We start from the raw sequence: 24190 nt of genomic DNA, 5'->3' as shown, positions 1-24190 counted from the left end.
AGTTACAGACAACCCTGTAACTGTATATGCTAACTTACTGACCTTCTGAAGTTATTATTCTCAACTCTTTCCTTCTTCTTTTACTTATAGGCTTATATTCTTGTAACACACTACCGTAATTCTGTTTCGAAAAGTAGTACTAATAGTACATTTTTTAAAAAAGATGTTAGTTCTTCAGACACTGAGACGTAACTCGAATATTCTTAATAATGGGTTTTTCTTTGTTTCCTCATTTCAAAATTTGTAGGCCTCCGCGCCTACTCTAATATATTTGGTTATTACGGATTATTTTATTACTTATAATTTCATTAAACGACGCCTTAATACAAGAAAACTGAAATTCTAGACATTGCGATAATTTCCACAAATTTCCATCCCTGACAGAGGCTCTATCGTCGCATGTCGAGCCACTTCTCAGAGGGCCTCAGCTGGTCCCATAACATTCTATGTGATTCATGCGGAAAGCATAATTTCAGGGGCTCGTTCGTCCGACCTCAGGCAGTGATGCCAACCCTAGCATAATTGTGCTAAACGTAGTATAATTTGAACTTTGTTGGCACCTAGCACCCTGTGTTTGGGATAATGGTAAAATATAGCATCATCTATAAACATGCGACCCTGGGAGACAGATAAATTTAATTCAGAGAAATATATTTTGAAAAAAATATTTTTAAAAAAAATCGCAGATCTTATTTGTTTCAAACAAGAGGTAGCATGCCAATCCAGCCACATCTGGTCCACCGTCTTCTTTTCATATTTGCTTTATTTTTCCTTACTTAGCTCACGAGGAACATTTTATTGAAGGAAATTGCTAGAAAGTTGGTGTCACAGATAAAACAAGACGACGCCTTTTGTAGTCGTGGAATTTTCTCAAACTTTTTCAAGCGTTATATTGAACCAATTATATTGGTTAAATCATGTAATTAATTTAATGGGGGAAATTACCAATATTGTTTAACTAATCAACAACGCATGTTCACATCACAACTCCCCCCAAAATAGATGCATAAAATGAACTTAAGACCTAAGTCATCAGAGCATAATTTAGTTGAATTTAGCAAAATTTAAGAGATTAATCAGCACACTTTTCCTGATTGGGAAGTTGGCAACGCTGGAGACACGGTACAAACTGGGCTACACATTTGTTTCTTGTCCAGCGCTGGGTGTCCAACGAGGGGAAGGTGAGGGTAGAAAGGCAAAGACAACTTGTTGCGAGGGCGAAAAAAATGTTTGTCATAGTGTTCTGAGTTTTCGTTAGTTTCTCGATTTACTCATGTTGCGTTGTTGTTTTATTGTTATATTTTATCTTGTTTTTTCCTTTTCGTTCATTTATTTTTTATTCTTTGATTTTTTTTACTTCGCTTTTTGTGCCACTTTTGGCTAATTTGCGAAGATGGAGAAGAGTGTTGATATGATGAAATTGAAGAATGGACACAGAAATATCCATGCCCAGGCCGAGATTCGAACCCAAGACCCCTGGCTTCGTAGCGCAATGTGCTAACCACTCCGCCACGGGGGCCGGCTTTCATTGTTGTGAGCGTGAAGTGAGCAATAGGAATAATGACTTGTATTACTCTGGAATGCTATAAAAATAAGCATAAAAGCCTATTACCGGGCATAGGAAGAAAGAAGGGGCATCGGAACATCGAGGACTGCCACTCGAATTACATCTAAAGCATCAATTTACAATAAAATCAAGAAATACAATTTATGAGTTAGCACACATCAAGAGTTACTATTCAGGTACGTTGATAGATGCAAGAATATGTTGTTACATTTTGAAAAATAACTTTAAAGGTTATATTTTTTATATTTTAAAAAAGTTGCACCCATAACAACAAGAACTCACACACCTGTGCGAACCCTTCCACTGACACCACGCTTCGCCACTGGTAGGATGTAAACATCACAAAACAAGGTGGAAGAAAATATCGAAGGATGCACATAAAATGTCGGTGCTTGGTAGAGCGGGGGGAGGGGTAGAGGGCGCCAAAATATCTAGGTACGGGCGTGGGTCAGGGCGCGAAATCATTGAAAACTGGTGGGGAGTTGAAAGTTCTTAATCTTCAAACCCGCCTCCCCACAAACATGTGTAAATTATACGATATACATATTTGTAATGTTATTAAAAGTAAAAAAATAAATTACTCAATTTAAAATATATTATTATTAATTACATAAAGTAAATTAATTTGTTACTTTTATACATATCAGATATTGTATAGCAGCTAACTAATTCCTTTACTAACCGGGTAAAGATGTTAATAAATTACGAAATAGTTGAAGTGGTTTTATTTTGTGTAAGTTTTTGTTTAGTTTGTGTTTATGCTAATATAAATCAATTAGATTTCATAGTTATTATTTTTTTGCATTATTGTTTTACTTTTATTCTTCGTATTGATCTCTTGAGAGAGAAAGCATTCAATACTCACAACTTCACAAATTTGTGTTTTTTTTTTCGATATTATTCTTAGTAAAGTATATTTGAAGCTAAAAGTGATTGCTTATCTTTTGTTTGTTAGAACAAAAACTCTCCGCCCCGAAAATGTTTGGTGGGGGATTTTTGAGGCCAAGATTGTTGGTGGGGGAAAATCCCCCCCGTTCCCCCAGGATTTCCACACCCTGGCCTGCGCTTTTGGTTCAGCCCCCCCCCACAAATATTAGTGGCACGCTACCGAACTAAAAGAACCAAAGAAATGTTCCTTTATTTTATCAAACGATTGTAGCGCTTTACTTTACTTATTTGTGTATGAGAGAACTTAACATAATCATATCAAGCGAAACTATCCGTCGTTGAAAAATTCAACTCATAAAGAGAACTCAATGAGAACCGAAAAATGACATTTTATAGGGCTCCATGAATGTTTAGTTACTCCAGTCGTTTGGTTTGATTAAATTCTGCCACTGTATCTCTCATCTCTCGTAGTGTGCGAGGTCTCTCTCATTCTCTTCTCGAGCTTTAAATCCTTGTCTTATTCTCGTCTCTAGCCTCGACATATACAGTATAAGCACTGCGAATTTAACAAGAGGGGCACGGGGCATGTGCCTCTCCTAATAGGATTGCAATATTAAAAGTCATGATAATTATTTCCAAAGTAATTAAGCGTTCTGCAACGTATTGCTTCAATAGCTTCCCTGAGTAATATACTTGTACAGACAAAAATAAAACAAAGTTTAGCACAAGTAGACTAACCCGGACTGGACACAGATGTGTGGCACTATTAGAAACTGAATCCGGAACATCTTGAATACAGGATGATAATGTGAATACTACTCCATTGGAGATACCCTCAAGGGATGATATAGTGGAAGACATTGTACGTAAATTTACATTGATGGAGGAATCTTACCAAAGAATGTAACGCTCAAACTTATATCTTTCCTTTTTGATCCTTATCTGTCGGTACCACCCCGAATTTTCAGTTTCATTTTATGAATACAGTCGACGACAAATATAATTGTGCGCAAATGGTCTTATTAGTTTTCATTCTCTCTTTATAGTCTGTATTTCTGAGAGAAGGAATTCTACTTATAATGTTTCAGACGTGTTCTTCTTCGTTAACGCATTTCTTTCAGTTCTTGAAAGAACACTTTGCATAAGACGTATCAAATGAACACAGATGATTGATAATTTTTTAACCGTACCTAATGAATTTGCTGTCGACTGTACCATCACACTTTCGTTTCTTGTCGACTGCAAGATGTCAGCAAGAATCCTACAGAAATTTCCTACGTTTCCGGACAGCGAAACGTGAATTCATATTTCCAGGTTGTCAGGTTTGAACTGTTTTTAATTTGTTCCGCCAGGGTGAAACGGTGTGAGACAAGTTCAACAACATATTGTCCTCGCGAGCAGGAGCAGGTTCGAGAAGGAGGAAAAAAAAGAAACATGGTTTTCGCTTCCCATCATAACTTCCTTTCGGTCGAAACCTGCACGATGTACTGTGCATTTAAATTCTTGCCGCACACCTCGGCTATTAAAAAAAATCTTGATGAAGCTTGGATTGCGTTCGTCCCTGTATTTTTTTTTGTTTCATCTCCTACTACGCACTTCCTGTTTTAATAGATCTGGTTATATGTGTATGCATGGGTGAGCGTCAGTTCCACATTCCGAGAAACCGTAACATAACAGGCTCTCCTGCTTTGAATGGATTTTACAGTGCTCATGCAGACCAGCGTAAATTCTTGAAGAGAAATTGTGAAATGCAAAGAGCAGGTTGCCGTTATTGTGGAACTTTTACGAGATGTAAGCGCGTGTTTATTATTTACGATCCTCATTTTCAGGATCCCGGATATAGCTTGTGAACTTAAGTGTCACCACTTGTCATACTAACGGTGGGTTTTCGTATATATGCTTGGTCATGACCATGAAAAATGAACGAGTAATTAAGGTTGAGAAAAGAAACTGCAGGAAATCGTCTGTGACCTTTGTTAAAAGCACAATTCCTGCGATTATGGCTAAATCGGAAAGCGTAGGTTATAGGCTGCATGAATTGGAATTTTCGATTGATTGTCCTTTGCCATACTGGTTGGAAGCAGTACCAAACTTCATCTACACCAGGCCCTTATCTAGAAATATATTTATGGATGGGGTCCTTAAACGGTATCGCACATGTAGTAATAATCATAATATCAAACACCCACTTTAATTTTATTTTTAAAAAGTTATTTAATTTTATGGCTTGTTAATTTTTCGGGGGGAGGTCCGGACCTCCGCCTTTAAATAGCTACGCCCCTGTCTACTACTACTAATAGTGTGTTTGTGATTGTCCTCTCGCCAATTTCATCTTCTCACCATGTGTTCGAGGTGAGGGTATAGTATTCTCCAGCTAGCAAAATTTTCGCAAAGCATCCCCAGCTGTCTTAATTGTCTCCATGTTAAACCATGGGAATATTTCTAACTAACCCCAAGGCTCGACCAAGCATCCCTGCAGCTAACATTTTTCCCTTCAGGTGCTCCTTATCATTATCACAATTCACCCCCATCTTCGCGATTAGCCAAAAGTGGCAGAAAATCGAAGTAAAATAAATCAATCAATCAACCAAATGATCATGTTTACGAGTGGTTTATTCTCGACATTTTCTACACTGCAATATCTTGAAATTAGTAGTTTTTTAAATTTTATTTTAGGAATAAAAAATATTTGCTCGAAGGGGAAATAGTGTTTTCTGTGTCAGTCAATTTCGAACATTTCCCGTCCCGAACACTTTCCCATTATGATCATACATTTTCTGTCCCGCACACCAAATAATCACACAAAAATGCACATTTGAGATAAAATAGCATTTATTTTTCTTATTTGTTACGTGAGGGTGCAGTGGCGCCAACTTGTATGGGCCCGTGAGACTAGAGTCCATCCAATAAATTTTCGTGTTATTATTATTGTGATTCGTGGTGGAGTGCTTATTGAAATCGGTAACGTATTTTTTTTTTTTAAAAAAAAGTAAGAATTCACCGTTGTGTACTGGTGTATATTAATATCATAATTTTGCAAAAGTTGACTCCCTTGTGAGGGTGCGTCGTCACTACATGTAGCAAGATGATGCGTGCGGTAGTAGTATAGTAGTCATCAGATTGAAATAACTGCATAACATGAATATTATTTGCTGTCACTGAAACCATGGAACACTCAATAGAGTAGGTACATGCTTAAACGTAGATAAATTCAGCACAAATCGTTCACTACTTAATGCGAAGTGCACACTCCTTGAAACAAAATCACAGAACAAAATCAGCAGTAAGAATAAGCGTCAAATTTGCTCCTGCCACGTAATTCGTCTGCTAAGAGGATGTTTCAAATCTTAAGAAAAAAAAAGTTCTAAATTACCTGTACATTCATTCCCACTTGTCATAAACTTGCATTTTTCTCGTCTTCATCTGTTCTTATTTTTATCTCATTTTGTTCTGTGATTTTGTTTCAAGGAGTGTGCACTTCGCATTAAGTAGTGAACGATTTGAGCTGAATTTATCTACTTTTCAGCATGTACGCCAGTGGTGTACGCAAGGGGGGTTACTGGGTTTAAACCCAACCCTTGAGCTTTTAAAATGTTATGAAAAATGCTTTAGAAAAAATTAAAAATGGCCAATTTATCAAAGTCAAGTAGTCATTACTACTACTTCTACTACTACTACTACTGCTACTAATAATAATAATAATAATAATAATTTGAATTATTATTCCCATGCAGCACAGAGAAAAGCACAGCGTTCCAAACACACGCATCTTTCAGAGTGAATGCCTTGAAAATAAACAGAATTCTTGAAAATAAAATATGACTGCAACTAATGATTTAAAAGAGAAAAAATGTTTTGTATCTCAGCTGCAACAATGTTCAATGAACATGTAATTTTGTATTTTTTGCGTGAACAATGAGCATTAACTAAAGAAAGTTCTTGGTTCGTTGTAAGCGGCTAATATAAAGACAAAGGCTAGGCGGACAAGAATACACTGTAACCAGTCCGCCTTCCCATTGTTTACCGTGGCACGTTTGAATTTCTGAATTCCAATTTACAACAATCTTAAGCATTGTAAAATGTTTTGTTGGTAAGAACAGCGAGACAATCTAGATGTGAATTATCGGGGACATTTATGCGGGGACAAAGCTGGAAAAATTACAACCAATTCTAGGAATCTATCACGGATCTTCTGCGTGGTTGTCAGACGCCCTACCGACCAGACTACCGCAGCTCCTGGGATGAGTTCGATACTTTGACTATTTCAATTTATTTTAATATATTTTCTTGTTTTTATGGATTCTTTTCACACTTAAAATGTCTCACCTCGTTGACTAGACAATTATGTCGTAACAAAAAAAAAAAAAAAAAAAAAAAAAAAAAAAAAAAAAAAAAAAATTGCTGATAGATCTCTAGAATTTGTTAAAAATCAAATGACTAGAAACTCATTTCGGTCTATTGCTTTCATACGAGGGTTGAGGAGTAAGTCATGGCAACCCAGTAATAATTCGACAATCGAAGGATGTATTAAAAATTTGTTATATAGTCTACAACTGAAAGAGTATCCATTATGGATATTTTGTTGGTAGGAATCGTGAAAGAAAACCCAAGCAACCCTGTGACATACACATGTATTAATGTACAAGTTACAAAAACCTGTCTGGCCCTGTGACATACACATGTTACAAAAACTTGTCTGATTATGACAAACCTTCAAAAGGTTGTCATAACTTACTCCCCAACCCTCGTAAATACTACATTTATGTAGATCTCTACTACTTAATAGTAGTAGTGGTATTAGTACTATTATTAATAGTAAATCAACTAATTAGTTAATTATAAGTATTAGTAATTTATTATGAGTATTATTATTTAATTAAAGTATAATAAAACAATGGTAATGTGAATTTGGAGAAAGTTTTAGAAATACCCGCCCTCTTGATGAAATCCTACGTACGCTACTGATGTACGTACTCTATTGAATGTTTAGAAAGCATTTAGCGGTATTATTTTAAGGCCGAGTCTGCTGCCACGCGCGTGTCAGCAGTAAGAATGAGCGACAAATTTGCTCCTGCCACGTAATTCGTCTACTAAGAGGATGTTACAAATCTTAAGAATAGATGGAGACGAGAAAAATGTAAGTTTATGACTAGTGGGAATGAATGTACAGGTAATTTAGAACCTTTTCTTTAGAAAGCATTTAGCGATATTATTTTTATGCTAACAGAACCTAAACTGACTACGAGAGCATTTAGGTGTATTATTAGAAGAATGCTAAGGGACCTAATCTTAAAACATTTTTGTGTAAGTAATCGCTAAAACTTCACAGTATGTGTTCCAGACGTAATTGCATACATAGCATCATATGATAGCATCTATGTGTTACATACGTAATTGCATACGTAGCATAATGAAATCACGATAAAACAGAGAGAGTCTGCTGCCACGCGCATGTATCTTTTGAGGTTACTGACAGCAGAAAAAGAACGTGGCAGCACAGACACTACCAAAAAATAATGAACCAACCTATTTCTAATCTGTACATGGAGTTGAAAGAAAGTATAATCTGGCAACTCTGGACAATGACAGTTGCCTCACGAAAAGCGTGCAGTATGTAAATAAGGAACGCGAACTTTAAATCGTTATTGTTTCTAGTCAAGGGAAGAGCTATTTGTAACAGTTGTATTGGGAATTCGGGTAAGATATATGGAAAGAGAAAACTATAATCAACCTTTTCCCCTTTCGTTTTTATATTGAGGATATAATTTTCTGCAATGAATATTAATTCGTTCCTGCTAACTTAGAATGTTTGCACGTTCTGGTAGTTCTTTTATTTTGTTACCATCTCTGTATGTTTTGAATAGGAACCACTTGGCCGAACTGAGTTAATTGAGCACTACTTAATATTTTTATCTTGAGGTTAAGTATGTGGTACTACATAGCAGTAACGTAGAGAACTCAAATTTTATTGTCCTCTTGCACTTGTGTGCTGTGGTGTAAGTGAACGTGTTTGGGTGATGAATCCATATCTTTGTTTCCAAAATAATTTATTCCGTGCGGATAAGTGTCAGGTAGTTAATATGCAGAATTGTTCTTCAGTTGACATTCTTAAAAATTAAAGTATTTAGACTTTTTTTTGTTATTACTAGTTCGGTGTTTTTTAATTTTTTTTTTACATGTTTTGAGAGCATGTTGAAATCGAAGGCTAGAATTTACAATATAGAGTTCGCTCCTCGAAGGCTAGAATTTACAATATAGAGAAAGTCTCCAATTTCGTTAATTTTCGGTATACTAACTAATTTTGGCCTCCTAATCATGAATCTGTTGTAAAAAACCGGCGGCCACGTCTGGAAATTGTACAAAAATTTTCGTTAGCGCCAAAAGCCATCCACGGGTAGCCCCACAAACCATTGACGTTAGCCCCAAAAACCATCCACGGGTAGCCCCACAAACCATTGACGTTAGCCCCAAAAACCATCCACGGGTAGCCCCACGAACCATTCACACGAGGTTAGGTTAGGCCTGTTAGGTTAGGTTCCATTAGCACTCATTTCACCCCTAAATTCATCGAAATTTTCAGACGTGACCGCCGGTTTTTTCCAACAGATTCGTGATTAGGAGGTCAAAATTAGTTAGTATACCGAAAATTAACAAAATTGGAGACTTTCTCTATATTGTAAATTCGCTCCAAATCGAAAAATAGAGATTAAGGTAAATTTCTCGTATCGGACAAACGGCTGAAATTTGCTAGTTCATTTAATTTGAATATTCGAACTTGCGTATTCTGCATTGAGAAACATTGCTGAATGTGGCATTTCGCTTATTTCACGGAAATAAGCTCTATTTGCGACATATCGAGTAAGTTTTCTTCGTTTCTTTTTGCCTTCGGTAACACTCAAAATGGCGGTCACAATTTCACTACCGTACTCGGCATGCAGTGTTTCCACCCCACTGCACCCAGTAATACCTACGTAGCCCCACAAACCATTGACGCATAGCCCCACGAACCATTCATACATAGCCCCACGAACCATTTCCGTTAAGGTTAGGTTAGGTAGGGTCACTATAGGTTACAATAGTTAAAAATTGGTTTCGAAAAAAAATATGCGTATCCCCACACACCATTCTCGCATAGCCCCACGAACCATTGACGCATAGCCCCACGAACCATTGACACATAGCCCCACAAACCATTTACGGAAACGTACCTTCTTCAGTTACAAAAACGCGTGTTTGGAAACACTGACCGGGGTTACGTCATCACACACAGGCTATATCCACCTGGAAGAAATGGATGCAAGAGCTTTCGTGCATCGGTCACACATTTATATTGAAAAATAGACGATTTACCGGGAAAATTCAATGAACGATGCGAGAAAACACTTCCCCGAACTTCCACAAGTCTAAAGAAACTGCATTCGGTAAGTAATTTCTCCTGTAAATTTGAAGAAATCCGTTTGTCCGATACGAGAAATTTACCGAGATTAAACTTCAACAATGCTCAAGTAATTAAAAAGTGCAATTTATCTTAAGACATGCCTTTCTGATTTCACAGTTGTACCATTTGAAAAGTGTATTTTTCTCGTGTGAGTGAGGCAATTTCCCCTACTATGTGGTTAGTAAAAAAAAATTGGTAACAGTTCGTTTTATCGGAGACACATTTCTTCAATTTTACAGAAGAAACTACTTACGGAAATGAGTTTCTACAAGCTTTCCAACGTTCGTCGAGGTAGCCTATTTTCTTTCATCGTGGAATATATTTGACCGGAAAATCATGTATTTTTCAAGAGAAATATCTCACCGACGCACAATTGTCATTGCTTTCCCTACGTGAACTGCATGCTGCGTACGTTTGATGACGTAAGCCCCTGTCAGCGTTCCCAACCCCCCCTTTTTTTTTCACTATGCTTGCCTGACCTAACCTTATCGGAAATGGTTCGTGGGGCTATCAGTCAGCTACCCATGCATAATGTCAAATTTTCACACGTGACTAACACGATAGTAGGTATTTTTTGGTAAAGAAGGTTGGAAACACGCATACCCACAACATTAGTCAAAATGTGCCTGCCATATTACAGAAGCGAAGAAAGGAAAAAAATCACTCTGTATGTGAAAAATGGTCTGTTTTTGTGTAAAAAGCATAATGGCACCTTGAACTATGTTCCACAATACACAATTAGTAAGTACGAACCACGCGAAACACAAAATATCAGATTTTAATGTGTCTCCGATATAACGAACTGTTACCAAGAAATTGACCATGATGCTTGCTGATAACTACAGATTTTCTTTAACACCTCTCTCTATCTTTTAACCATTTGAATACTTATGAAAACCTGTACTGATTATTGAATGCAAAATATTCATCCTATTGAAAAGTAAATCAAGTATAGTTCCCCATGCACATTGGACTGTGCCGTAAAAGCATGTAGTGTGGATGTGAAGGTAGTGCTCCACACATTCTCGATCTCGCAATCTGACAATATGATCGGTTCCTCACATTGCCTTTACCCTTCAGGTACCAATTTATTTCAGACTGGCAGAACCCCAGAGCCACTTTTATGCAGGAACATAGCTAGAAAAAAATCCGATTTTAGAGCACTCATGCTGGGAATCGAAGCTAGCACCAAATCTTTGTTGTCGATTATTAACTTTATACTTAGTTCAAAATTAGATAATTAGTCTTAACACATACCTGAATGTGAGGTTCCGTATTTTTGACCATCCGTCTAGTCCAATATCTAAGCACATGTTGAGATCATCTACTATGATGACACATGGTAGAAAGACCATCTTTTTTTAGATACTTATTTTTAGGTGTACATTATTAAAGAAAAAGTGTAATGAGAGTAATTTTGAATATTCACTTAGTCTGATCCATATGTCTAAAACTATTCTTTTTTTCTTTGCAGATACAACCATGGCAGATGTAGCGAAGACTTCTCAGGGTGTAAGTAGCAACGAAATTGTGTCTGGACTAACAGTGTGTGAACCTGTGAGCCTTGAAACAGACTCGTTAGAGGTTACATCATCAGCAATTGTGTGTGATGAGTCAAAAGACCTGTTGAGCTTCAATTTGCCTGAATCAGATGACACTAGTTTGCAAGAACTGATTGAATCGGAGCTTGCTCTGAGGATATCTGGGGGGCAAGCACAGGAGGACATGGAAAAACTTAGTGCGTTGGAGGATGAAAGAGATGATGTGCCAATTAATGACTCAGATGAAGAATTTCCAAATGATCCCTCACATGATTTGAATCCTAAGCATTCCAATTCTGCCACTTCTGAAATTAATTCTCATTACATGCTCAATGATCAAGAAGTGTATAATGAATATTGCGAGAATGAGTTAGATTCAATGGACACTGTCAAAGCCGTTTCTATGAGTGATTCCGAACAATTTCAGTATGAAAACCCAGAGCTTCCTGAAACACTTCCCGACAATTCGTGTTCTTCCAATAATCTCTCAAATTCAAACACAGATTCAAACATGCTTCCATATTCGCTCGATGAACAAGATTTGAGTCATACAGAACAGTCTCAAGAAACAAACCGTTCCCCAGAACCCTTAGATTTTGAGACTGAGAATCAGGCCCTTGAAAATAGTGAGATACCGTTAATAACAGAATCTCTTGTTCAGTATGACGACAATGGGGATCAGAGTGATAGTGGCTGTGTTGATGTTGCTAACGTAGAGGCTGATTTTGACCCGATAGTACCCAGTAACTGCATGGTTACTAATTCCCAAAGTGTTGACTTAATGTGTGACGTTCCTACTAACAGTGAGGATGCTAAAGATGAAACTGTGTGTGCCATGGCTGCTGATTGTGTGGAGTTACCAGGCGAACAAGTGACTGATGTAGTCCAAGATGAGATTTATCTAGAAGAGCCAGAGAGCCTGGATCCAGAGGAGGAAGAAGCAGATATCCCAGACTCTCCACCCACAGAGCCGAAGGACCTCAATTCCCCTGTGCATGTATCCATGTCTAGTGATAGTTCGTCTGCCACTGATGAGTGTTCTGATGTAAGTTAAATGTTTTTTGCTTATTAACTTCTAGTTTCTGTGTTTTCTAATGTTTTAATCATTAATCTTATTTATTTTTAATTTTTGAATTTGATTTCTAGTTTATTGTTGCATGTATTTTCGGAGCGATTTTACAATACCGGAAACTTCCCAATTTCATTCATATTTTGCATACTCAATAATTTAGGGCTCCTAATCATGAATCTGCAGTTAAAATTTGGCACTCACGTGTAGAACTTGTAAAATAAGGGAGTCGATGTTCGCAACAGACACCCTCGATTTCTCAAGAAAACCATTGTTTATCGCAAGATTTTGTGTTTCGAATACTTAAAAAAGCGAAATATATATTCCTCATTTTACTATGACCCCAAATTTTAACTATATTTGCCTAACCGTGCATGGTTCGTGGGGCTATCCATGAATGGTTTGTGGAGCTACCCGTGCATGGTTCGTGGGATTACCCGTGCACCGTTCGAGGGGTGTCAGGCTACTTGCGACCAGGGACCGTCAAAAAATGTCCGTTTCGTAGTTTCGGGAAAAAAGGGGGTCCGTGATAGCATCCAACAATGCACAATTGCTCATTATTTATCAGAAGATTGTTTCTAATACTGAAAAACACAAAACATTCATGCATAGCCCCACAGACCATTCAGGTTAGGTTCGGTTAGGCAAACAGTTAAAATTTGGGGTCGTAGTAATATCTGGAATGCATATTTCGTTTTTTAAGTATTGGAATCACAATCTTCCGGTAAATAATGAGCAATCGCACATTGTCGGTTGCGATCACGGACCCCATTTTTTCCAAAATTCTACGTGTGACCACCAGATATTAACTGCAGATTCGTGATTAGGAGGCCAAAATTATTAAGTATGCGAAATATGAATGAAATTGGGGAATTGTCCGGTATTGTAAAATTTTTCTTTTGGGGAAATGTGTTTTCTAATGTTGATCCATTGTAACCCCTCGAAAATTACATTGAATTTTTTAAATACATATTTCGATGTTTTACATAATATAAAATTGGTTCCAGCATGCACAAAACACAAATAAGTCACTCCACGTGAATCACCCGATTGAAAGACAAAATTTACTTCATAGTCATGGATTTGCTTTATATTTTTTTACTGATAGATATGAGGGGCAATCAGGTTTCTCTGACCCTAACATAGAAAGATCGGCAATAGGGTTTCATTTTTTTTATTATTATTTTTCAACATACTCCCCTGCAACTCCAATGCACTTCTCCAGTCGGTGCTCCAACGCCTGGATATCTTGCAAAAAAAATTCTTCCGACTGGTCCTCCAGCCATGAGTCCACAGCCCTTATCACCTCACAATCGTCAGAAAATTTTTGCCCACGAATGTCATTCTTCAAATGTTTGAACAAATGTAAATCATTGGGGCCAAATCTGGGTGGCTGGGGCAGCAATTTGAACGATGCATCTGCGATAACGGCCCTCGCAATGCGTGAGGTGTGACCAGGTGCATTGTCCTGGTGAAGGAGCACACCACGGGTCAACATGCCACGCATCTTTTTCTTGATGCAATCACGTAATTTCTTGATTAGGTCACTGTAGTATGTGCCAATGATGGTTTGCTCTCTTTGTAGATAGTCCACTAGAAGGACACCCTTGCAGTCCCAGAAAATGGAGGCAATCACCTTCTTGGCTGATGTTTGCACCTTGAACTACTTCTACTTCGTTGGTGGAGAATGTGGGTGTTTCCACTCCATGCTTTGTGATTTTGTTTCTGGGTCGAAGTGATGGGCCCATGTTTCATCCATAGTTACAAATCGGGCAAGAAAATCGTCTATATCAGCACGAAACTTGTCAAGAAGTGTGCTTCTGATCTGGGGTGAGGTTTCGAGGGACCCATCTTGGAGCAATTTTTTTCATTTGCAATTCCTGGGTAATTAGGTTTTGCACAGTGCCATATGACAGGCCACACATCTCAGCAACATGACTGATAGTGACTCGACGATCCTTCAGCACAATATCGTGGACTTCGTTAATGTTTTCGGTCGTCATGACAGTTTTTGGTGCTCCACCTGCATGTTCATCCTCACACGACTCTCTCCCACAATTAAACTTAAGACACCATCTCTTCACCATGCTGTATGAAGGAGCAGTGCCCCCTAGTGTATCCAACAAGTCCTCATGAATTTTGGATACCGTCCACTTCTTCTTCACAAAGTATTTGATCACCGCTCTCACCTCAGTTTTCTCCATTCTGGCACATTGACACAACTTCACTCAGTTAAACCCCTGTAAAAAGAAAACTGTGTGTTACTCAGACTTGCAATTCAGAATGAAAGCATATAAAGGATCACTAAACCAAAATAAAAAATCAATGATAACGTCATTTCTTCTATGTTAGGGTCGGAGCAACCTGATCGCCCCTCGTACTTGGTCAAATATGACAAATATGTAATATTATACTTGTCCAACAAATATTTTGAAAGTTGCGAATTTTTGAAAATTTAATGTTCTCCAGAAATTGGGTGGATGAACGAACGCACCATGTGACACAAAACATGTCATATCTCAGGAACTATGTGGAGTAATTTGATGATTTTGGTATTGTTGGAGAGGAGAAGGACAGTCCCAACAGAAATATCTATATTACCACTCTTACCTACTCTGAAAGTAGAAAAATCTTTAAATAGGGTAATGTTGTGATGAAAACAACACTCCACTTTGGGTAATTGTTTCATAAGGAGTACCGGGTTTTACCACAATGAAAATTGTTACACAGCATAATCAATACATGTCAAACATAATATTTAAAAAATCAGACCGACTACATGGTTGGAAGATGGATTTTACCATATTTCTCTGGTGCAGTTACCAGACAATACTCTGGAGTGGAGTGCATTGTGGACGTTGCATATTTAGTTTCACCAAATTGCTGGTCCCTCTGATGCAACATTATACACAGCTTGAGTATCAACCTCTTGCAGCCAAGTTCCATGCCACAGTCATATTATGATGACATTCTGTTTTTGGGACCACAGGAACATCTGCTCGCACTTTAAAGAACTTGCCATTCCATCCTTTTCACATTAATTGGAGCAAGTCCACACCTGAACCCACTCAAAGTGGTTCTGTACTTAGGAACTGAGGTGAAATTTGTGTTAAACTGTATTTCAGGGTTGTGTTGCTATTTACAAATTGTGAAAACCATTCCACGTGTTCTTTTACAACAGTGACAGGTCCATCAAGTGTTATGTAGATACGTAACCTGGATTCAGGCTACGACCTGTGTTACGTTTCCCTTGACATATGCTCTATTGTGGCATATCAGTGAATGGGCAATACAGCTCCTGTGAACAAATGTCTGTTTACCTTTCTCCTTGGAACAAGAAGAGCTGTGCTTTGTGCAAATTACACTGATGGCACTCAGACTTTTATAGTAGCTGTGGCAGCATAAGTCAGGGAATTGTTACGCATGAACAGAACCTCATGAAAGTTTTTTACAGAGTTTTTAGCTGCCTTTTGCGTTTCTCAGATTATTTTTATTCTCTTTTACTTTGTGACAATCAAGCTGCTGTTTTCAATCTAAATCATTGGGTGTCATCACTTTTATATCGTGCACATGTGTACAAACTATGTAAATTCCAGATTACATATGTAACCTCTGAATTTGATAAAGCAGATGTGGTCAGTTGCTGCCATCTGATCCAGAGACCACAGCCAATGACTGGCGGCGCTGCTGTCACATGAGTGCTCCCAGGAGCACTTTCATTATGGTTGCACCTCCATTCGAGCTGGTTCCTTCAGATCGGGTGGACATGCTGGAATCAAAATTTTAATTCTATACACAAAAGAAATTAAGTATGCAACTGTACATTAGGTTGAGAGCTTCCCTGATAGTGTAATGGGTTATATGCTGTCGCTTTGTAAGCAAAGGGCCCTGGGTTTGGTTGCCGTATTGCACAGTGGTTCGGATCCCACTTTAAATTCTAGGTCCAGTCCTTTTAAGCCTATATGAGCAAAAAGTTGACGCAAAACAAAGTTTAATTCAAAGTTTTATAAACATTTTAACAAAAACGAAGGGTGCAAGTACAGGTGACCAATAAAACGACAGCAGTACTTGGGGAGGGACTTGTAGGAGTCCCATGGATCCTCACAATGTGATATAATACAGGGTAGTGTGTCTAGAAAGCCAGTCTCACACGGCAGTTAGGTACGTCCTCACTTGACCATCGACTTTTAGCTTTGTTACTTAATGATCGTGTGAGAGCTTTCTCTTATTCAGTTGAGGAGCACACTGGCAGCTGAAGTAGGAAACATAACCAATCAGAAGCGACCTCGGTCACGAGTGCAGTTGTAATGGCGACTGCGTGAGATGTAAACAATGTATCACTTCACATTTTTAAAAGCCGATAACTATTCAACCGAGAGTAATAACGTTTCGTGTAAAACGTTATTAGGTACAAAACAATGGCACTGCTTAAATACATACTTTACAATGAAATAATTCTTTAGTTGTTTCAAATGTAAACACCGTGCACTCAACATAGATGGTGTAACTTGACGTGCCTTTCATGCTGTATATGTTATACATTGTAATCGCAAAAGCTAGCCGAAGAGTTACATAAAATGCTTGCATTGCATGCAGGGTTGGCAAAATTTGTTTTTTTATAAAAGAAACAAAACAAACATTTTTTGTTTTAAGCAGGAACCGAAAAAAACAACATGTTTTAAGCAAATAAAATGTTTAAAACATCATGCGAAGAAGACTTGTTTTCTAAGAATCTGTTAATCATCCAAGGATGGACTGTGTTCCTACTATAAAGTAAAAACTTGACCAACTTCATAAAATATATATTTATTTAGTCTTAAATCTCGCATGCTGGCTGTTCGAGAAGCTTCAACTAATCCACAGTTGCCAGGCCCCACTCAGTCCACGTGGTAGCTACTCTGTTTTTCTTAATACGACATTTTATCGTAAATGCAACTAAATATTGACATTAACAACTATGTGCAGTATGTTAAGTGAGGAACAAAACTGTTTGATCCACGTAGTGTTCAATTTTAAAAATGTTTCAACCACTTGTAAAAAAAAAAAAAATATAGCCATGTGTTTTAAACGTGACCCACGGGAATTTATCATGATAGGTTTCTTTGTTAATTGATGTACATTTTCAGTTACTGAACAGATTTCTATACACAATAAACACAGATTGAATGAAACGGCAAAGTTACAAAACATGCAAATAACCACAAACTATCAAACATCAAGTATCAAAATGTGTTTTAAACAAGTCTGGAAAAAAATGTGTTTAAAACACTTTGTTTTAAACATTTGTAAGAAACCAAAGCTGTGTGTTTTAAATGTTTAAAACAAGTTGTTTAAAACACTTTTGTTTTAAACATGCCAACCCTGATTGCATGTAAAGTACTGTCTGCTATAAGATTTTGGAAGCTTTTACATAGCATTTATGCTAGCAAAAATGCTAAAGGAAATGCTTTCGTCTACAGCCAGCCTTAATGATTGGGGCAAATATTTTATTTGTTGAGTGAAGAGTCTACTAATTATTATTGTTTTAAATAAATAGTTTGTATGTCTAAATTTCCTACTGAGATACTGTTATTTTACTTTCACAACAGATGCGAATACTATTTTATTTTGAAGTAAACTAAACACTGAACAGCCACATACGCATATATGTTCTCTCTGGTTTGTTGACTGACTGTAACAAATAAGACTATGCTGTGTGTAGCTTTGCAGTAAATTAATCTGCTAGTGTTGTAATCATATACAAGTTATGAATTGTAATTAGTTCTTCATGGACTTCAAAGTAAATTTCACAATAAGTATTTTAGGAGCAAAGAATTATCAATGAAATATAAATATAATATGGTAACTTAATGTAAGCACCACAATATTCACACTTTGAATGTTGTAAAGTTTGTGTAATTTAATTGACTAGTTGGGAGGATATATGTATTTCAAAACCGTACGAGAAAGATTTCATTAGAATATACAACTTTTATCGTAATATATGGGTAATGCAACTTTATGCTAGTGTGTCTGTAAAGTGGCATATCAACTTGAAGTAACATGTTATACACTCACATTCACTGCCATGGGTTACATGTGCTACATTTTTCAACAGTTTCAATGTTATACTCTTATTCTTGTAAGAGAAAACATTATTTTCCCAAATCTTCAACAGTTATTAGCATCTAAACTTGCGAAGTGGTATACTGTGTTTGTCCAGTCACCATTTTTAAAGATGCGATTTTAAGGATCGTGTGAGACCCCTTTTGCTGCCTTCGCGAACTGAAAACTTAAAAAATCCTATGGTAGTTTCGAGTCGGACGTGGGTGGGGAAGTGGGGCCCTACTTAACCACCATGTGAGACTGGCATTAAAGAACTCCGGGCTTTTGAAGCAAAATATTTTATTAAAAACTCAAACTCAGGAAAAAGTAAATACATGTTTTTGAAGGTAATGTTATCAAGTTTTTCAATGTGTGCCTAGTTTGTAGCACGGCACACATCCAAACGATAATAGACTTCTTGCCACATCCTGGCCAGCATGTTTGGCGGTGATGGTTGCCACAGAAGCGATAATTCTTTGCCTTAGATGGCTGACATCTTGAATTTTCTCTGCATAAACCATGTTCTTCACTTGTACCCATAGGAAAAAATCGAAGGGAGTAAGGTCTGGACTTCTTGGAGGCCATGGAATTGGCCCTTTCCTTCCAATCCACCTGTCACCGAATAGATTGTTGAGTGCTTCTCCCACACGCAAGCTGAAGTGGGGTGGAGCTCCATCTTGCTGATAGTAGACGGGCCCCTTCTCCGTCTTAATATCACCCAACTGAGGAAAAACATAGAGCTTTAGCATGTCACAGTACACATCACCATTGATGGTTCTTTCGGCAAAAATGAAGGGTCCAATAACACGGTCATGCATAAGATCGCACCAAACATTCAACTTGGGCGAGTCAGGTTGATGCGCAATGAACTCATGAGGTGGCTGTGAGCCCCAAATGCAACAATTGTGTCGGTTAACAGTACCACCGACATGAAAAGTGGCCTCATCGTTAAAAATAACATTGTTTAGAAAATCATGTTTTTTTTGCAATCTTGTTCAGCATAGAAACAGCAAACTGTGATCTCTTAAGTCTTATCTGTAGGCTTAATTTCATGCAAAAGTTGTACCTTGTAAGCTGTTAGACAAAGCCTCTTGTGCACCACTTTATGAACAGTCGATCTTGTATCCCCAACTGAAGACTGCATCATGTGAAGTATTTTTTGGGGCTTTGTACGCATGAAGTGCGAATTCTTTCCGTGGCCTACCTAGCGACTTTTGTTTCAGAACACTTCCAGTTTCTTAAACACTTTAAGCCATTGACAAATGGTTTTGTCCGAAGGTGCAACACCACTATGTAGACACGCTGTATTTGTTGCAATTATTAATTTGTTAGACAATTTGCTTTCTGTTAAAAGTTGGAAATTTTTATTAATTTTGTAGCTACAGCATTGATAATTTTGCAAACCTAAATAATTATTAGAACAGTTTGCGCGCTATGATTGTTTAAAACCCCAGAGCTCTTTTATTTGTTGCAATTATTTATTTGTTAGACAATTCACTTTCTGTTAAAAGTTGGAAATTTTTATAATTACTTTTGTACAGCATTGATAATTTTGCAGAAAAATTTCGATGCTTATGAAATGGTATGAACTTATGTTAACATTTTTTACGAATCAAATATCTGAGAAACTATGTGCGCAATAGAAGAATGGTTTCTGCAAAAGTTGTTTATTTTTGTAAGAGGAATAAAAATATTAAAAATAAAGGTAGGTTTCCTTTTAAAAAAAATTGAGTGACTTTCAAATGAAATTTGAAAATGTTTCCCTACCTAACATACAAAATGACATTCACTTTCCCCTTTAAAGTCAATAATTTTCATTTGTAACATTCTTTTTTTGAAAATACTTTGTTTGTGAGATATTTTGCATTATGAACTTAAATGGTCCCCCTTGTGTACACACACGCACGCAAGCATGCACACTCTCACTCTCTCACTCCAAATTTTAATGACTCAGGATCCATGTAGGTTGTGTAACACAGTGAGAAAAATGTTAGTATCATCTGCTCTATCCCTAAGTGGGTGAAGTTTCCATATTGCCTAGGAATATTAAAAAATATATATATAAACCTAGGTATGTTTTAAAATGTGTCAGGAATGTTAGTGGCCCACTAACAAGGAAACCACAAAATTGAACTCAAATGTTCTTAATAAAACCTGTCATATATATGTATAAAAATCTGCAAGTTTTATATCACTTATTGTCACAGTAAAAGTAGAGTAAAATACTAATGTCTGGACACATCTGTTATAAATGATCCATCATTTCAAAACCAGCTGGGTTGTTTGTCATGATTGAGAAAGAATAACATTATATTAACCATTGATAATTGGTTAAAATCTTGAAAACTTTGACATCAAAAAGGGTCAGTATGGGAGGTTAGAATTTGTTTTAAGCTCACTTTATGCTCAGTTAGGCTTAATGGGATTGGACCAATGGTAGACAAAACTTGAAATAATTCAGGCACCAGCCTATTTTTCTCAGGACTCTGATTTTAATAATATATATTTTAGTTTTTGCAAATAGGTTATAAGAAAGCCTTGAATCCAACTGATATGAAGCTATATATTTGGAAATGTTACCTTGAAACATCTAACTTATTAATGAATAGAAGATTGGATTAAAATTACACTACAGTCCCGTTTAACTGAATTTGATGGGACCGATGGTGCTGTGGTTGAATGAAAATTCGATTAAACCGGAATAAAGATTTTTGATATACAGTATGTACATTTTATTACATACAGTATTTTGATACACAGTAGGCTACATATGTATTTCAGCATGTAGGCATAAACAAAAAGCTTACAATAATACGTAGTCATTTAACTCAAGAACATGAATTACAGTAACATTAAGGCTCTGGTACAAAAAGCCGTATGACTAAAACAATTTAGCGATTCGGTTAAACGGGACTGTAGTGTAATTAATTGTTGCACCAGAGTGATCTTCCTAAATAACTCTGTATACATGGCTCTACTGGTATCAGCACGAATAACTATGCAATACATTCTGATATATGGCAGACTCTTATCATATTGCTGCAGATTTTAAAATTTGGCTAGCAACAGTGCAAAACTTTATAATGCCATTATTTAATGATACACAAACTGTACTGGCTATTTTCTTTACGGAAATTTCCATAAGCAAACTCGAAATATTAAAGAATTATTTTACAACTGAATTTAAAAAGGTGCCAGGTGAAAATCTTCAGGCAACTGGATTGGACCTATAGTTTAGAGTGGGAAAACTGCTGTACAATGTGCTTCACTGGGGAACAAACCTGGAACCCTTTGATTACAAAGTAACAACAGTACAGCAAACTATCAAAGTTTTCAACCATTTGCCTATTTTCACCAATGTAATGCGATTCCTTTCTCAGTTCCTGAAGAAGAACCTGTTTGTGTTTGAAATATTGGATCAATTCTAGAGTACAGGTCTAGACATTAGTCTTTTACTCTACTTAGAAATTTGTAATTTGATTCAGTTTTCAAAACTATACATTGACATGGATATTTGACATCTTCACCCAGTATAGTAACATTATAGGTCCAAGAGGTGTTGTGTTAAAACTCTATTTGACAAATAAATTAGTTGAATTAATTTTTAAATAGTGGTGGAATAGCAGATTGCTTATGAAGTATGGCGGTTTTAGGTTTGATTCCTTTCTGGTGTACCTACATTTGAATTTTTATTTAAAGTTTCCTTATGTTTCTTCAAGGATGAACATTTGTGTGAATATTATTTTCTGTAATTTTCATACTAATGGAGGCTTGGACACCTTTGATAAATAGAATGAGACAAGGAAATATAAATATTACAGTACACCAGTACAAAACCTAAAATATTTAGCTTCATAGTCTAATCTACTCTGTCTCAGGATCACTAGATTGCTATAAGAAAAAAGCAGCATACACTGTCCCAAACTAGAAATTTAACTCACGATGTAGGACAATCATTTTGATGTAGGACAATCATTTCATGGTAAATAATGTATGGGGGATACTGGGACAAAATGATCCCTGTAAGGTTCGGCTGTATACTCGAAATCTGAAAAAATTATGCTGCAACACCTTTGAACTTTGCATGAATTCAGCAGCCATCCTGAAGGAGCACAATAAAACAAATTGAAAAAGCACAGTTAGGTATATTCGAATCTGTCTGGTATATTATAATTAGGGGGCAGATTTATATGCACTGAAAAAAGCCAAAATATGCAATAAAAAAGGCCAAAATATGCAATAAAAATTTTCAAAACAACCTATTTTAAGGTTCTGTATGCCTTACATGGGAAGTAAATGTGTTCATAACTCATTGAATGAAATTATAGAACTGACAGTGTGAAAAATTGTGCTATTTAGGTTCACCAAAAAATACTAATTTACAAATATTTTCAATCTCATGAAAAAAATGATTATATTACATGCATTTCTTTGTCTGGAGGCACGCTCTAAAAACTGCAATATTGCAATTATAATAATATGCATATTTTGTTGGAAACATTATGCTCTTTTAGTTGGATTAATCAATATCTTGTTCTTTTACATTAGCATTGAAATACACTAGACATTATTTATTGTTGTTTTCATGTAGACTGCATTAGAGTACACAAATCCCACGGACGCTATCTCAGTTTCTGTAGGACTGCCATCTTTCTCCTTCCAATTACTTTAATAGAAAAATTAGCACCTTAAATCACTACTATTTTCGTAAAGAAAATAACCCAAACATCATGTTTAATCCTCACAAATATGTTGTTTGAATATTTAGCTGCAATAGAATAAAATACACTCATAGTGCATATCTTCATCATTTGACCATGATTCCTTTAGTTTCTACTTTCCTCTTATTTTGTTCTCAAATAACAGAATAATCCTTTACTAGGTTATACTGCAGCACTGTCCGCAAAAATTAACACAAGTTTATAAAAATTAGTGTCCAGGCCTAGGCACTCAGGCAACTAAGGTTTTCTGTTACCAAATTTGGAAGCTCTGTTTGAGCGTGGGAAATTTCCATTTCGGCAAATTTCTATATAAGCTGCTAAAGACTACTCTAAATACATGAAATGTAGTAAATCTTTAGAGCATACTTGACCATAAATAACTCTGCCGCTGTTACTTCTACATTTATTGTCACTTCTGCAGCACACACACACACACTCAGATTTATCAAGATGCCACATTAACAGATAATCCTCAAATAACACAACCCCAGTGTTGTCGCTGGAATTTGGAAATTTGACTCAACATCTCTGAAAGGTTGTTTGTTGATGAAAGGGTGGGTTTTCTCTATTTTCGCAACCAGATCACCTGCAACGCTGTGAGATGAGTTTTGGAATGTCCTTGACCCGACTAGTGCCCAAGACCAGACGAAGTAGGCTATTTTTTAATGCTGACGCAAAGATTATCCTATTGCTTTGAGTCCCCCAAAACCTGCTACATACAAGCATTCTGGTTGCTGTCACAGTCTCACCTTACATTCAACATCATCTGCAAAGTATTTGCCGCCACCGTGTGCACAATTTCTGGAAATTCAAACAGTCTTGCAGTATGCTAAACCATGAGAACATCCTATTGCAGTTGCTATGTTGTCTGTTGTCACTCAC

At 36.8% G+C, this 24190-nt stretch overlaps 1 protein-coding gene across 33 annotated transcripts in view; it reads left to right on the top strand.

Moving 5' to 3' along the window:
• The window catches only part of LOC146000484 (uncharacterized), a 349277-nt gene that overhangs the window by 222832 nt on the left and 102255 nt on the right, over positions 1–24190 (top strand). For 30 of the 33 annotated variants that reach the window (XM_083138177.1, XM_083138168.1, XM_083138169.1 and 27 more), the window contains one exon: positions 11368–12479. In XM_083138177.1, the coding sequence (XP_082994303.1) occupies positions 11376–12479 (1104 nt within the window). In that variant the 5' untranslated portion in view covers positions 11368–11375. The remainder of the gene's footprint in view (positions 1–11367; positions 12480–24190) is intronic. The other 3 variants (XM_083138199.1, XM_083138200.1, XM_083138198.1) reach the window with 1 other exon arrangement.

The sequence above is a fragment of the Lepisma saccharinum genome, chromosome 16 (genome assembly GCF_977018435.1).
Source record: "Lepisma saccharinum chromosome 16, izLepSacc3.1, whole genome shotgun sequence".
Taxonomy (NCBI): domain Eukaryota; kingdom Metazoa; phylum Arthropoda; class Insecta; order Zygentoma; family Lepismatidae; genus Lepisma; species Lepisma saccharinum.
The sequence above is the reverse complement of the archived record's forward strand: the minus strand, read 5'-3'. Positions and strand labels throughout refer to the sequence as shown.